Source organism: Lagenorhynchus albirostris, chromosome 2 (assembly GCF_949774975.1).
Source record: "Lagenorhynchus albirostris chromosome 2, mLagAlb1.1, whole genome shotgun sequence".
Lineage (NCBI taxonomy): Eukaryota > Metazoa > Chordata > Mammalia > Artiodactyla > Delphinidae > Lagenorhynchus > Lagenorhynchus albirostris.
In genome coordinates this window covers 145420366-145436712 of record NC_083096.1, presented here as the reverse complement: position 1 = coordinate 145436712, position 16347 = coordinate 145420366, and the positions used below count along the sequence as shown (strand labels likewise).

The following is a 16347-nucleotide window of genomic DNA, read 5'->3' as shown; positions in this document are numbered from 1 at the left end:
TGGTAGAGTAGCAGGATACAAAGTTAATGCACAGAAACCTCTTGCATTCCTATACACTAATGATGAAAAATCTGAAAGAAAAATTAAGGAAACACTCCCATTTACCACTGCAACAAAAAAAATTAAATTCCTAGGAATAAACCTACCTAAGGAGTCAAAAGACTGGTATGCAAAAAACTATAAGACACTAATGAAAGAAATTAAAGATGATACAAACAGATGGAGAAATATACCATGTTCTTGGATTCTGAGAATCAATATTGTGAAAATGACTATACTACCCAAAGCAATCTACAGATTCAGTGCAATCCCTATAAAATTACCAATGGCATTTTTCACAGAACTAGAACAAAAATTTTTACAATTTGTATGGAAACACAAAAGACCCTGAATAGCCAAAGCAATCTTGAGGAAGAAAAACGGAGATGGAGGAATCAGGCTCCCTGACTTCAGACTATACTACAAAGCTACAGTAATCAAGACAGTATGGTACTAGAACAAAAACAGAAATATAGATCAATGGAACAGGATAGAAAGTCCAGAGATAAACCCATGCACATATGGTCACCTTATCTTTGATAAAGTGAGCAAGAGTATACAATGGAGGAAAAGCAGCCTCTTCAATAAATGGTGCTGGGAAAACTGGACAGCTACATGTAAAAGAATGAAATTAGAACACTCCCTAACACCATACACAAACATAAACTTAAATGGATTAAAGACTTAAATGTAAGGCCAGACACTAAAAAACTCTTAGAGGAAAACATAGGCCAAACACCCTTTAACGTAAATCACAGCAAGATCCTTTTGGACCCACCTCCTAGAGAAATGGAAATAAATGCAAAAATAAACAAATGGAACCTAATGAAACTTAAAAGCTTTTGCAGGGCAACGGAAACCATAAACAAGAGAAAAGACAACCCTCAGAATGGGAGAAAATATTTGCAAATGAAGCAATTGACAAAGAATTAATCTCTAAAATAGACAAGCAGCTCATTCAGATCAATATCAAAAAAGTAAACAACACAACCCCAAAATGGGCAGAAGACCTAAACAGACATTTCTCCAAAGAAGATATACAGATGGCCAACAAACACATGAAAGGATACTCAACATCACTGATCATTAGAGAACTGCAAATCAAAACTACAATGAGGTATCACCTCACACAGGTCAGAATGGCCATCATCAAAAAATCTACAAACAATAAATGCTGGAGACCTCATTCATTTCCACCGGACTTTTGTGCAGCAGCCCCAGCTCTTGTCATCGCCATCCCTCCGCTGCCTGCCCCACAAGAGTTCGCTGTTGCTGGAGCCACCTCCGGTTACTCGTAGCGCTCGATTCTCTCTGCTTCACTTCCCACCAACCGCAACCACTGACGCCATGTTAGGTTATTCGAGTGACCGAGACTGCACCTGGGATCGAGGGTTTTGTGTCCCTCGATTTGGAGGAAGTAGGGCAGGGCCGTTATCTGGAAAGAAGTTTGGAAACCCTGGGGAGAAATTGGTTAAAAAGAAGTGGAATCTTGATGAGCTGCCCAAATTTGAGAAGAATTTTTATCAAGAACACCCTGATTTGGCTAGGTGTACAGCGCAAGAGGGAGAGACATACAGAAGAAGCAAGGAAATTACAGTTAGAGGTCACAACTGCCCAAAGCCAGTACTGAACTTTTATGAAGCGAACTTCCCTCCAAATGTCATGGACGTGATTGCAAGGCAGAACTTTACTGAACCCACAGCTATTCAAGCTCAGGGATGGCCAGTTGCTCTAAATGGATTGGATATGGTTGGGGTAGCAGAAACTGGATCTAGGAAGGCGTTGTCTTATTTGATGCCTGCCATTGTCCACATCAATCATCAGCCACTCCTAGAGAGAGGAGATGGACCTATTTGCTTGGTGCTGGCACCAACTCAGGAACTGGCCCAACAGGTACAGCAAGTAGCTGCTGAATACTGTAGAGCATGTTGCTTGAAGTCCACTTGTATTTATGGTGGTGCTCCCAAGGGACCACAAATACGTTATTTGGAGAGAGATGTAGAAATCTGTATTGCAACACCTGGAAGACTTACTGCCTTTTTAGAATGTGGGAAAACCAATCTAAGAAGAACCACCTATCTTGTCCTTGATGAAGCAGACAGAATGCTTGATATGGGATTCGAACCCCAAATAAGGAAGATTGTGGATTAGATAAGACCTGATAGGCAAACCCTAATGTGGAGTGCTACTTGGCCAAAAGAAGTAAGACAGCTTGCTGAAGATTTCCTGAAAGACTATATTCATATAAACATTGGTGCACTAGAACTGAGTGCAAATCACAACATTCTTCAGATTGTGGATGTGTGTCACGATGTAGAAAAGGATGAAAAGCTTATTCATTTAATGGAAGAGATCATGAGTGAGAAGGTGATTAAAATCATTGTTTTTGTTGAAACCAAAAGAAGATGTGATGAACTCACTAGAAAAATGAGGATAGATGGGTGGCCTGTCATGGGTATCCATGGTGACAAGAGTCAACAGGAACGTGACTGGGTTCTAAATGAATTCAAACATGGAAAGGCTCCTATTCTGATTGCTACAGATGTGGCCTCCAGAGGGCTAGATGTGGAAGATGTGAAATTTGTCATCAATTATGACTACCCTAACTCCTCAGAGGATTACATTCATCGAATTGGAAGAACTGCTCGCAGTACCAAAACAGGCACAGCATACACTTTCTTTACACCTGATAACATAAAGCAAGTGAGTGACCTTATCTCTGTGCTTCGTGAAGCTAATCAAGCAATTAATCCCAAATTGCTTCAGTTGGTCGAAGACAGAGGTTCAGGTCGTTCCAGGGGTAGGGGAGGCATGAAGGATGACCATCGGGACAGATACTCTGTTGGCAAAAGGGGTGGATTTAATACATTTAGAGACAGGGAAAATTATGACAGGTTACTCTAGTCTGCTTAAGAGAGATTTTGGGGCAAAAACTCAAAATGGTGTTTACAGTGCTTCAGATTACACCAATGGGAGCTCTGGAAGTAATTTTGTGTCTGCTGGTATACAGAGCAGCTTTAGGACTGGTAATCCAACAGGGACTTACCAGAATGCATATGATAGCACTCAGCAACATGGACGTAATATTCCCAATATGCACAATGGTATGAACCAACAGGCATATGCATATCCTGCTACTACAGCTGCGCCTATTGATTATCCAATGCCAATAGGATATTCTCAATAAAACTTTAGAAGTATATGTAAATGTCTGTTTTTCATAATTACTCTTTATATCGTGTGTTATCACACAAGGTAGTTATTTAAGAAACATGGGAAATGAAGAAATGACTGCAGTGCAGCAGTAATTATGGTGCACTTTTTCGCTATTTAAGTTGGAAATTTCTCTACATTCCTGAAACAATTTTTGGTTTCTTTGTACTAGAAAATGCAGGCAGTGTTTTCACAAAAGTATATGTATAGTGATTTGAAATACAATAAATGAAGGCAATGCATGGCCTTCCAATAAAAAATATTTGAAGACTGGAAAAATAAATAAATAAATAAATAAATAAATAAATGCTGGAGAGGGTGTGGAGAAAAGGGAACCCTCTTGCACTGTTGGTGGGAATGTGAATTGATACAGCCACTATGGAGAACAGTATGGAGGTTCCTTAAAAAACTAAAAATAGAACTAACACATGGCCAGTAATCCCACTACCAGGCATACACCCTGAGAAAACCATAATTCAAAAAGAGTTATGTACCACAATGTTCATTGCAGTACTATTTACGGTAGCTAGGACATGGAAGCAACCTACGTGTCCACTGACAGATGAATGGCTAAAGAAGATGTGGCACATATATACAATGGAATATTACTCAGCCATAAAAAGAGATGAAATTGAGTTGTCTGTAGTGAGGTAAATGGACCTAGAGTGTGTCATACAGAGTGAAGTAAGTCAGAAAGAGAAAAACAAATAGCGTATGCTAACACATACACATGGAATCTAAAAAAAAAAAGGTTCTCATGAACCTAGAGGTAGGACAGGAGTAAAGATGCAGACGTAGAGAATGGACTTGAGGACACGGGGAGGGGGAAGGGTAAGCTGTGACAAAGTGAGAGAGTAGCATTGACATATATACACTCCCAAATGTAAAATAGAAGATAGGTAGTGGGAAGCAGCTGCATAGAACAGGGAGACGAGCTCGGTACTTTGTGACCACCTAGAGGAGTGGGATAGGAAGGGTGGGAGGGAGAAGCAAGAGGGAGGGGATATGGGGATATATGTATTCATATAGCTGGTTCACTTTGTTATACAGCAGGAACTAACACAACATTGTAAAGCAATTATACTCCAATAAAGATGTTAAGAAAAAAAAAGCTAATCAGAACCACGTTCACATAAAAGAAAAATTTATTTTTATTACCTAGAACTGAGGCCAAGAAGATTCGCAAGGAGGAGACAATCATAACTGAGCACATGAAGCTGCAGTGACTCTGTAGGTCAGGAAGGAGAGTGAGTCATGGAGAAGACATATATATCCAGTTTAGGGCTATAAAACCAGTTTGCACTTTCTGAACCTTGAGTCTAGCTAGCTTGATCTCTACTTGTCAGAATACTGATCTAGAGATCCACAGTAGAACACTTGTCTCTGCCTCGCTATATTTAGAGAACTGCCTAGCATGTTGGGGAGAACGTGTTACTGGGAAAAAATGAACCCATAAACCCTGTAATAGCCTCTTTTCCCTTCTCTGTTTCTACCAGCAAATGAACAGACTGCTTCTGCTCAATGAGTTTGGCAAGATATGAAGGTTATTTTATTTGAGCAGATATGAGTCATCATCACTCTGAAAAAAAGGATGTTGATAATAATTTTTTTTTAAAGAGCTGAAGATGACACTAGCAAGAATGGTATATTTCTCTTGGGATCCTAAATCTCCTTTGGAAATTTAACTTTTATGTAGCCAAAGTATTTTTGCAATCATTTCTTTCTATTCATTCATTTAACACATTCACTGAATGCCTACTGTGTGCTGTGGAGGCCCTAGGGTACAACATGAGGAAAAAGCGTGGTCCTTGATCTTGTAGAGCATATAGTTTAGTAGAGGGAGAGAGAGATAACCATATAATCACACTAATATAAATGAAAATACACATTTAAAACAGTGCAGGATGAGGGCTTCCCTGGTGGCTCAGTGGTTAAGAATCCACCTGCCAAAGCAGAGGACACGGGTTCAAGCCCTGGTCTGGGAAGATTCCACATGCCGCAGAGAAACTAAGCCCGTGTGTCACAACTACTGAGCCTGTGCTCCGCAACAAGAGGGGCCACTGCAATGAGAAGCCCAAGCACCGCAAGGAAGAGTAGCCCCTGCTCACCGCAACTAGAGAAAAGCCCCAGCAACAAGGACCCAATGCAGCCAAAAATAAATAAATTTATTTTAAAAAGCATTTTTTTTTGAATAAAAGAGTGCAGGATGATTTGAGAGCATATAACAGTGGGATAATTTAGAATGTGGAGCCAGGTTTCTCTCAGAAAGTGCCATTCCACTGAGATCTGACAGTTGATTGGGAACAACAGACAAAAGGTATGTTTATAGGGGTGGTAAGAAAGCTTTTCAGGTAGAGGGAGCAGCATGCACAGAATCCCTGAGTCAAGAGGTAGCATGGGACACTAGAGAATCTAAGAGGGCCAGGATGACTGGGACACAGAAAAGGAAAAGATGGGTGTGAGAGGAAACCGCAATGTGGCAGCAGCCTCCTCTTAGAAAAGCCTGTAGACAGACTAGTATGTTTCCCAAATCTTAGTCATGGGTTCTAGCTTCATGATTCTTTCTTACTGAGGTATAATCAACGTATAATATTATTAGTTTTAAGTGTACACTATAACGATATATCAAGAACTCATACAATTCAATAGCAAAAAAAAAAAAAAAAGAAAAGAAAGCCCAATCTGATTAAAAAGCGGGCAGAAGATCTTCAAGATTTTTGATGTATTTCTGTATCATTTTGACAAAAATCTATCGTTTAAATCAACCCTACCTCATTTTACTTAAACACATTGCTCCCTTTAGTAAATAAAGTTTATTTCAAATGTATACGTATAGCTGATTCACTTTGTTATACAGCAGCAACTAACACAACCATGTAAAGCAATTATACTCCAATAAAGATGTTAAAAAAAAATGCTAGGCTGTCATAGCCCTTTTTAAAAGACCCAAGCAAAGGGGTTTGTATACAAGGTTTTCAAACATGGGGTTTGAAAAGAAGATATATATATATATATGGAATCTAAGAAAAAAAAAAGGTCATGAAGAACCTAGGGGTAAGAGGGAACTAAAGACACAGACCTACTAGAGAATGGACTTGAGGATATGGGGAGGGGGAAGGGTACGCTGTGACAAAGTGAGAGAGTGGCATGAACATATATACACTACCAAACGTAAAATAGATAGCTAGTGGGAAGCAGCCGCATAGCACAGGGAGGGAAGAGATATGGGAACATATGTATATGTATAACTGATTCACTTTGTTATAAAGCAGAAACTAACACACCATTGTAAAGCAATTATACTTCAATAAAGATGTTTAAAAAAAAAAGAAAAAGAGGTAACAGTGTTCCTCTGATGGCAGCAAGATCAGAGGGAGGGACTAGGAAGGTGAAGATAAGATTTTAGGAAACAAGGTCACCAGTCTAGCCCTACTTCCCTCCCTCCAGAGCTTACTCACTCCTAACCTCAGTTCTTACAGGACAGTTTAGGGTATATTTTAATTAAGTAGGACATTTTCTCATAACCCTCATCCAAATCTTAACAAAATAAAATCCACAGAAGCCCACATTGAAATCTAACTTTAAACTCCCAGTGCTGAGAGACACAGCGTATATGAGCTATGGCTTTTGACTCTGTGGATCTATTCCTGGCTTCATCATTAACATAGTGAATATCCTTGCTTTGAGATTTTTAGAACAACTTTAATATACTTTAATTGTCATTTTTTGTGGTTTGAATCGTCTTATTAAAATATAATTTTCCAGGAGTTAAATTTATTTACTTAATTAGAGGTCTATTCTCTCTTCAATATGCACATTCTCAAAAGTCAACTCACATCTTCGAATGGGGGCAGGGTGTAGTATACCCTTTGGCATAATAACATCTAATTACAGGATTACGTTAGTGCACTCAGTACCTTTAATCACATAACATTTGACAGAGCACCAAGAAAACCTGTGCTGATCTCTCAACACTCAAGACCTTAAAGCATGAATGTCAGGACACACCATAGTTGTCTCTGCCGCATCTGTAGGATCTTTGATTTCAAAAGAAAAAACAGATTTGGAGATCCTGATGATATTATTTTGATTAGTGATAAATTAGAAAGATTCCCAGAAATAGCAATAATTATAACAATAATAACAATCATGACAATAATGTACAATGATAATGTTTAATGGTTTTCAAATGCTTTTCATATAAACTTTCCCCTTTGATCCTCACAATGATAAAAGCAGGGCAAGAATTATCAGTCCTACTTTATGAATAGAGAAATTAAGCATCAAAAATGTTCACATTTGGGGGAATATCTGGGAACATGCACAAGGAATCAAAGGCAAATCTGAGAAGAGTACTTTTCCAGGTATTTCCTATGAGAAAAACTATGAGACCTTGGGAAGCCACTGAAACTCTCTAGCCTCAAATTTTTCATCTGTAAAATGGTCTAGATTATAAGATATGAATATAGAAGGAGAGAATAAGACATTAGATTTCACGGCAGGGAAGAATTATATGGGTAAAACCAGGGCTGGGCCTCCCATAGACATTTGTACACAGGACTAAGATTGTCACCAGGCCCAGACTCAGGAGGTTGAAAGGTCTGTTCCACTCACACCCTTTAAGGAAGAAGGCAGCATGGTGGAGCACAAAAATACAGGTATCGGTATCAAACCAAAATTAATCCTAAGAGATTCTCAGCTCTGCTACTTAGGAGTCATTTGACATTGGGTCTTTTTGATCCTGTTTCCTTATCTAAAAATGAGGGATAATAATGTATCTCTGCCAGGGATGTGATGAAGAAAAAATAAGTTAGTATGTACAATATCTATTACAGTGGTTGACAAACTTTTTCTGTAAAGGGCCGATAGCAGAGGCAAAAACCAAAGTATATTATATTGGAACTTATGTAACAAGAGCAAAAACACATTTCCACAAAATTTTTATTGATGAAATGTAAAATATAATAGTAATAAAATGAGCTCTTTTTTGTAATACAGGTTTAGTAATGAATAGAATGGAATTTTCTGTGGGAATATCATTTCTCTAATTTGGGAGGCAAAGCCAGTGTTGCCTATCATCAAATCAATTGCAAATGTTCATCTGTAAAAATCATTTTTACTCAAGAGCCATAAAAAACCAAATAAGCTGGATTTGACTTGCTGAGAGTGTATGAAAGTTCTATTATTCTACAACTTCATTAACATTTAGTGTTTTCAGTCTTTTTTATTCTGGTGAGTGTGTGAAGCTGCTGCCTTTTCAATAACTTCTACTACAAGCAGCAAGACTCAAAGAAAATTTTCCCTTAACCTAGAGTTGAAAGCTGAAGAAAATTCAACTAAGAACTCAGGTACTTCTGAGAGGAAAAAAGTAATTATCTGTAAGTGTTTTACAGTTTTTGCCATTTTATTTTTTTTAAAGGAGTCTTTTATTATTAAATAAGTATTTAAGAGCTTAATTCACATGACTACTAATGACTTTAAAAACAGGCATGAGATAATCTATGAGGATTCAGAATTTTATTACTTTATCTGCTCATGCCAACAACCCAAGAGCCAGGAGATAACGGGTTTCCGAATGGCTCTGCCACTAAATAGCAGCTGTTCTTAAACAAGTCATTTTTCTTCTTAGCTTTGATTTAGTAATATAACAAATAGCGATGATAATCACCTTGCAATCTCACATAGTTCTTTATTCAATCAACAAATACTTTCTGGGTACCTATTATGTGCAGGCTTTGGGGATACAAGAGTGAGCAAAAACAGACACTGGCTCCACCCTCATGGAATTCATAGTGCAAAGATGAATCAAAGTCACACAAGTAAATATAAAATGTAAAATTAAGTTGTAAGCATCAAAATCACAGAATCAGAACCTCAGAATTAAGAGATCTTAGGGATCATCTAATATAATCCTCCAATCTTTTCTTCAGAGGTACACAAAATACGAAAAGATGTTTTTTTAAAAGTTAGAAGTTCCAGATAAAGAAGTGGTAATATTACTGTTATGAAATTTCAGGAAGATAACTAGATGTATTTCTGCTCCAACATTTACAATTAGAAACTAAGCATAGCTTGGGCTTACCACCTTTGACCTCTAATGTGGCTCACAGAAGAAAAATTAATAGTGATATCTCATTAACCTAAATAAGGTAGTCTATGTTTGTGAAGGTGATAAGATAAGGGCCTAAGTGGAGGGCCAGAAGTTCAGAAGAAAAATACATTTTATTGGTCCACAAAGGGAGAGACATCTAGGTCTCTTAGAAAATTACTATATTTAGAGCTGGTTTGGAACTCAGACATAGTTTGGCTTTTTTTCTTTAAGTAACCTTGAGTAAACCTCTTATTCTTCCTGGGTCGGAGTCTCCTCATCTGTAAAATGAAGAAGTTGGCCAGATAATGTTTTATGGCTCTGATTTCAATGACTCCACCACAACTAGTAGATCAGATGGTGTCTCTTTTTACTAATAAACAGAAATAAAGCCAGTGAAACAGAAAGTCAGATAGATATGGGTTCAAATCCCTCCGAACTATGCAACCTCCTAACTATGTAACCTTAAGCAAGTCGCTTATTCTCTTAGATCTAAGTTTCTTCATCTGTAAAATGAAAATAATAATGACTATTTCATATTATTGTGAATATTATGAATATTCCAAAAAATGAGGTATATAAAGTGACAGGCATGGCATATAAATAGCTTCCTTCCCTTCTCCTTAGTCTGAGGATTACAGCACTGAACACAGACAATTTCAAGCATCTGATGACATGATTCACTTAAGCCAGCAGCTACCATGTGTCCAAACCCAATGCTTCTGCTAAGACTTGAGGATGACGGAAGAAAGACACAGTCCCTGCTTAAAGTACTTACTGTAGGGGAAACATAAGCAAAGGGAAGGAGGTAGGAAAGTGTAGGGCAGATTAGTTTTTGCTGGAGGATAACTAAGCATTTTTAAAATAATATTGTCTCTATGTCAGACCCTGTATTAGGCATTTATATGCATTATTTCATTTACCTATTGAGGCAAGTTTTATTACCCTCAACTTTTAGATACTTTGAAATATAAATTATCTTGCCCAAGATTTTCACAGCTATTTAATGATAGGACTGAGCAATAAAAACATGTATCTGTGACTCCAAAGCCCAAGATTTTTCAAAATGATGAGTAATGAGAAACGCAGCTAGAAATAAGGACTGGTTTGACACCAGGGAGTCCTCTAAATGCCAAGGTAAAAAGTTTGCACTTTAGGGAGCCATTGGAGGTTTCTGAGCAGGAAAGTGACATAGATGAAGATTCTGTTACCTAAGGAAATGTAGTAAAACATAATGTTTAAGAGCTTAGAATTTGTAGCTAAACTACCTTGTATTAAATGGCCTTGGAGCAAGTTACATAACCTTTTTGTCCCTTAGTTTCCTCATCTTTAAATAGGGATAAATAATAACAGTACCTACCATGTACTGTTATGGGGAGGATTACAACCATTAATACATATAAAGCTCAGGAATACTTCCTGGCATATAGTAAGCACACACGGAAAGTTAAGCTGCTGCAGTTGTGGTGGTTAGTATTATTGCTGTTGTGTTAGGAAAGGAGCCCATTAAGACAGAATTCTCAGAACCCAGTCTGACAATTCAGCCCTCTTCTATTAAGGAGAGAGTGAAAGGTTAATTGTACATTGTTGGTGAAGTGAAGGCTTGCTTTGTGAGTTAACAGCAACAAAAAGAATCCAGGAGGAATTGTTTAATCTAGTTAAGAGAGTAAGTAGCTCAATGTATTGAACAAACGTATGGACACCAAAGCGGGGAAAGTGGCGGGGGTGGTGGTGGTGGTGGTGGTGGTATGAATTGGGAGATTGGGATTGACATATATACACTATATGTAGAAAATGATAACTAATAAGAACCTGCTGTATAAAAATAAATAAAATTAAAAAATTAAAAAAAAAAGAGAGTAAGTAGCTCAAGACATGGCACCATCCTCTAGTTTCTACCCATAAGAGTAATTAGGACCTGATTCCCTTTAGATGGGGTCCAAGATGGCAGCCAACACAATGCAGTGGAGAGGAAATACCAAGTCAGGAAACCTAGATTTCAATCTCAAACATGCTACTCTCTCATTCTGTTACCATTAACAGATGACTCTCCCTTTTATGTCTAACAGTCCTGAACTACAAATAAAGAGTGATCTTGCCTACTCCACAGATCATCATGAGAATTAAACAGGATATGCAAAGCTTCTTTTGTTTGAATGCTGCTGTGCACAAAGTATGCACTCAGAACACTTGAACAAACTGTTAAAATTTGAGAAGTGGTATTTGAGAGGTGAGAAAAAAAGCAAAGCAAGTAGTGGAGTAGTCCTGCATTATAGCCCTGAGAAAAGTAAAAAGCTCTATACTGAAACAGTTCTTTAAAATGTATAGGAGGAAGCTTGGCATAGTGGAAAGAGCCTGAGCTTCAAAGTAAAACAGAACTAGGTTCAAATCATAGCTGCACTATTTATGAGCTATAGGATCTTGAACCAACTATCCGAGCCTCTGTTTCTTCAAAACTAGAATATTAATACTTACCTAATAGGGTGACTCTGAGAATTAAATGAAAAAGCTATTCCTAACAATATACCTAGTTCAAAGAGAAACTCAGCAGACCGTACCAGTACCACCACCCCTATTATTAATAATAATAATGGCAGTTAACTTTCAATGAGTGTTAATTGCCAGGCACTATTCTAAACATTTTACATGTATTATCTCATTTAATCTTTATTTAATACACTAATAAGACTCATTTCATTATTCCCCACAGATTTTATTGATGAGGAAGCAGAGGCAGTGAGCAGAAGATCTCATCTTAGGACACAGGACTAGAAACTGACAAAGCCAGGACATTGCTACTATTATTTTTCTCTCCTCCATAAGTCAGATTTTTAAAAATCTTGCATAAGATTCCAAAATACTTTCCCTCCCAGTATCTCACTTTATCTTATCCTTAAAGCAACTTCGTGATGTAGGCTGACCAAGGATAACCATCCCCATTTTACAAATGGGAAAAGAAAAGCCTGTAGAAAATAACTGACTTATTCAACGTCATACAAACAGCAGTCATACCACAACCTCTGCCATGTGGCAGAACTGGAAAATGAACCCATATCTTCAAAGTTCAAGACTAGTGTTCTTTCTAGTAGAAAACTGAATTTCCCACATGATACCACAGAAAGGAGATCTCTCCTTAATTCAGACTCTTCCCATATCAGTCAAAATTAGTGATGTTTTGCTTTCACTGTTATTTCCAAAATTTATGTTTTGGGATGGTCCCTGAATCAAGTGCTAGTGAACTCACCTGGAGGAGCCTTTCTCTGGGGCTCAAAGAGCCTGAGCTCATCTAGTTCAATGATCAAGTTTCCAATCTCTTAACATTTGGCATTAAAGCCTTCTAAGTACCAATACGGATTAAATCTAAAGGGAAATTATATTACACTTTAATGTGAACCAGTTCTTTACATTAAAGAGTACTATAATGATTACTCTTTCATCACTAAAGGGTAATGATTAAGCATTATGTACAGGAAGACATTCTCAGAAAAAAAGAAGGTAGGTTCTAATTTTGTATCTACAAAATAATGGGCTAACTCCAACTAGGGATGCATGTTTGCATTAGACAGGCCAGAGCTAGTATCCTGATTTTTATCACTGTGTGAACTTAAACAACTTACTGTACCCTTTTAAACTTTAGTTCCCTTATCTCTAAAATGGGGATAATAACACCTATATCAGAGGATTCAGGAGGAGAATTAAATAGCAAAATGTAAGTAAAGTTTTAGTACACAGCAGGTCTTCACCAAATGGTAGCCATCACATCAAAAGGAAAATATGACGGTCTAATGAAGACAATCAGAGAGCACTAATAAAGTCACAATGATAGGAAATGGTGAAGCTGAAGTTTTAATTCAATGTTTCTATTCCCTGTTTTCAATATTACATTCTTTTCTACCAAAGTGTTTTTCACATTGTGAGAGGTTTGTTATTTAAAAAAGAGACAAAAAAAAAAAAAGAAAAATAAAGAAATTCTCAAAGCTGTTGTAGTTTACTCTATACCTCTCCACACTGCTTTTTAAGTCGCTACCTATTCTATTTCCCTGTTCTGGTCAGTTTGGATAAACGGTTAATACCCTGCTATTGAGATACATTGGTGATAGCTTCAAAGAAAATAAACATCTCACACAGAGGATGATATACCTTCAGTAAAACAAGCTAGCAGAAATTAAAGTAATTTCAGAGTTTGTGTATCTACTGATTGATTGTGAAGATCTTCCACTTTACAACTTTTTCTATGTTTAGAGAAAGGCTTGTCCCAGAAACATTCCCTTTATTACAGATATTTCAAGTCTTCTTTATGATGATTTACATTTTCTTCTTAATTGCTTAATTGCCTGTTTCAATTGCTTTTCAACTTTTCCTGCCATCCTGTGTTCATTGACTACTTGATGGATTCATCGTAACAAACATACTCTGAGCACTTATTGTACATCACACGCTGTGGGGGCCTAAGCAGACCTGCTACACAGTTAATCAGGGTGTGCCTCACACAAAGACTTCCTGTTATGGGCTAAGTCTGGCCCAATGGAATGAGTATGTTTTTTTCTAACTCAAATAAATATTTATTAGGAGCTAGCTGCAGCCCTGTTGGGATACTGAAATGGATATGACAGCGTCCTCATCTCTAAGGATCTTAAAATATAATGAGGAAGATATACAAATAAACACAGAATTATACTACAAGGTCATAAATGTTATGATAAAGGAAAGTCCCAGGAGCTATGAGAACACGGAAGAGGAACTTCTAACCCAGCCTAGAAGATCAAGGGAAGTTCTCCAAGAGAAGTGACAACTGAAATGAGCCCTAAAATGAGTAAGTGTTAAAGAAGTATTTTTAGGTAAAGGTGGGCTGTGATATCTCCCACAGAAAGGGAACAATTTTGGAAAAAGAACAGAGGAATGAAATATCATTTTACGTGAGAGAAAACTACAAGCATTGCTGTTGGAAAGACTTTGAGTTTAGGACCTAGGCAACAAGGTGAGAGAGGAAAGGAAGAAAACAAGGACAGATATTGAAGGCTCTGTCAAACTAAGGAGCTTATTTTATTTCATAAGGTAGGAAATAGGGAGCCATTGAAGGAGATAAGGCAGGAAGGGATATATGATTAGATTTGCATTTCATAAAGATCCTTCTGACATGGGAATGGAGAAGTGCTATGTCTAGGACTTTCATATAACACCGTTAGAGGTATTTCAAATAATAATTTGTTAAGTAATCCAATTTGGATCTTCAAAGCAGAGAGGAAAAAAATAATAGCCTTAGAAATGTTCGTATGACTCTCACTGTGCTAGGCATAGATGCCAAGTAGACAGACAGTCCTAACAGTGATGCAGATCTCTTTTCTGAATGACTTTATAAAGCTCAAACTTGTTTCATATAATAAAAATGATAATGGAAACATAAATTTTAATATAATGGGCAATATTTCAACAGATTCCATTTACATTACCCCTGCACAAGGCATTATTTATGACGGTACATGTACACCTAATCTTGATGTTGTGAAGGTGACTCAGGCATGCTGGGTGGGGAAGGGAACTGAGCCAGTGAAAGCATTTACACGTTATCTCAAGTGTGTATTACAAGCTCGGCTCCTCACGAAGGGCAATTTGAACCATGAAGAAACATTAGACTAAATGGAGGACAATAAGAGTATTGAACTAGTATACCAGTACCAAGACCCAAATTCCATTCTCAAAGGAAAACACACCCAAAGAGAGGAAAATAATATTAATTCTAAAACTCTTTGGAGGTTAAGGCAAAAAAAAAAATTTATTATCACCAGGGTGGAAAATGGACATCCCTCCTGGCAAAAGTAGCATAGTCACAACACATGATGTTTAAAAGCTGATTTTCAGTTGACAACAAAATGTCTTACTCTTTTCTTCCTCACGAAAGTTTTTGCTAAAAGGATCAAGAGTTCAGTGACAGGAGAATGAAGGTCAAAGGAAAATGAGAGTCATTCAGTCATTTATTCAATAAATATCTATAAAGCTCCTCCTATAAGCTAGGCACTGTGCTAGGAGCTTTCCCAAGTATTGTCTCATTTAATAGAAGTACTACTACCCCCTGTTTTGCAGGTAAAGAAACAGAGGCAAGTAGAGCTCAAGACCTGATAGAAAGCCCATGTTCAGTTTCTCCTTAAGCACAAAGTATTCCTTTACAAAAAAGGGACATTCAAACTAAATAGAAGTGTTCAATAAAACAACCTTTTAATGACTTTTGAAAGCATTTAAACCATAAATATATACAGACTATTGTAAAAGGCAAATATACCATGGAAAGCTGCGGCTACCTTTCTTACCAACCTAATGTTGAATCAGACTTAATTATTTTAAGACTTCCCTGTTACAAACCCTGTTGCTTCCTAACTGACTTGCCTATTTTGCTGTTGTATACTGAATCATATTATTGTTTATTCATTCATTCATTTCTTCTACAGATATATACTTGGGGTCTATCATATGTCAAGCTCAGCGCTATGGACTGGAGTACAATGGGACATCCTCCCGCTCTCAAGAGACTCACGGTTTGCAAGGGAAGCCAGGCAACTAAACAGATAAATAGCACACACAACGAGAGGTGCTATGATATAAGGATGTTCAGGGGGGCTGTGTAGCAGCGTCAGGTTATATGCATTCAGTCTGGAGGCCAATTCATCTGACAAAACCCAGGATCTTCCTACCTATAAAAAATTCTGAGATCCAGCACACTTTTCAAACATAATCCAGTCAATCTTTCCTTGGGTAGCTTCTCCTCATGACCTATGACTCCATGATCCAAAGCCTTCCTTCATTCACTCAACTAATATTTAATGAGCATCTACTGTGTTCCACACACTGTGCTAGGCACTAAGGAATAAAGCTAAATAAGACAGAGATGTTCCCTGCCCTCATGAGTTTGTAATCTGACCCCCACAAAAAAAAAATCTGCCATAGCCTTTGAAAATATTGCTAAGTTGTGTCACTCAATATAAGTAAGCAACTTGAGTTTTGCACACCCTTGC

At 37.5% G+C, this 16347-nt stretch overlaps 2 protein-coding genes across 2 annotated transcripts in view; one reads left to right on the top strand and one right to left on the bottom strand.

Moving 5' to 3' along the window:
* Positions 1–16347, bottom strand: part of AGBL4 (AGBL carboxypeptidase 4) — a 1285194-nt gene that overhangs the window by 974579 nt on the left and 294268 nt on the right. The window lies entirely within an intron of this gene.
* On the top strand, positions 1323–3531 carry LOC132516198 (probable ATP-dependent RNA helicase DDX5). Its single transcript, XM_060142604.1, is given in 2 exon segments — positions 1323–2930; positions 2932–3531. Coding segments are annotated over 2 exon segments (1839 nt in total). The 5' UTR covers positions 1323–1386; the 3' UTR covers positions 3227–3531.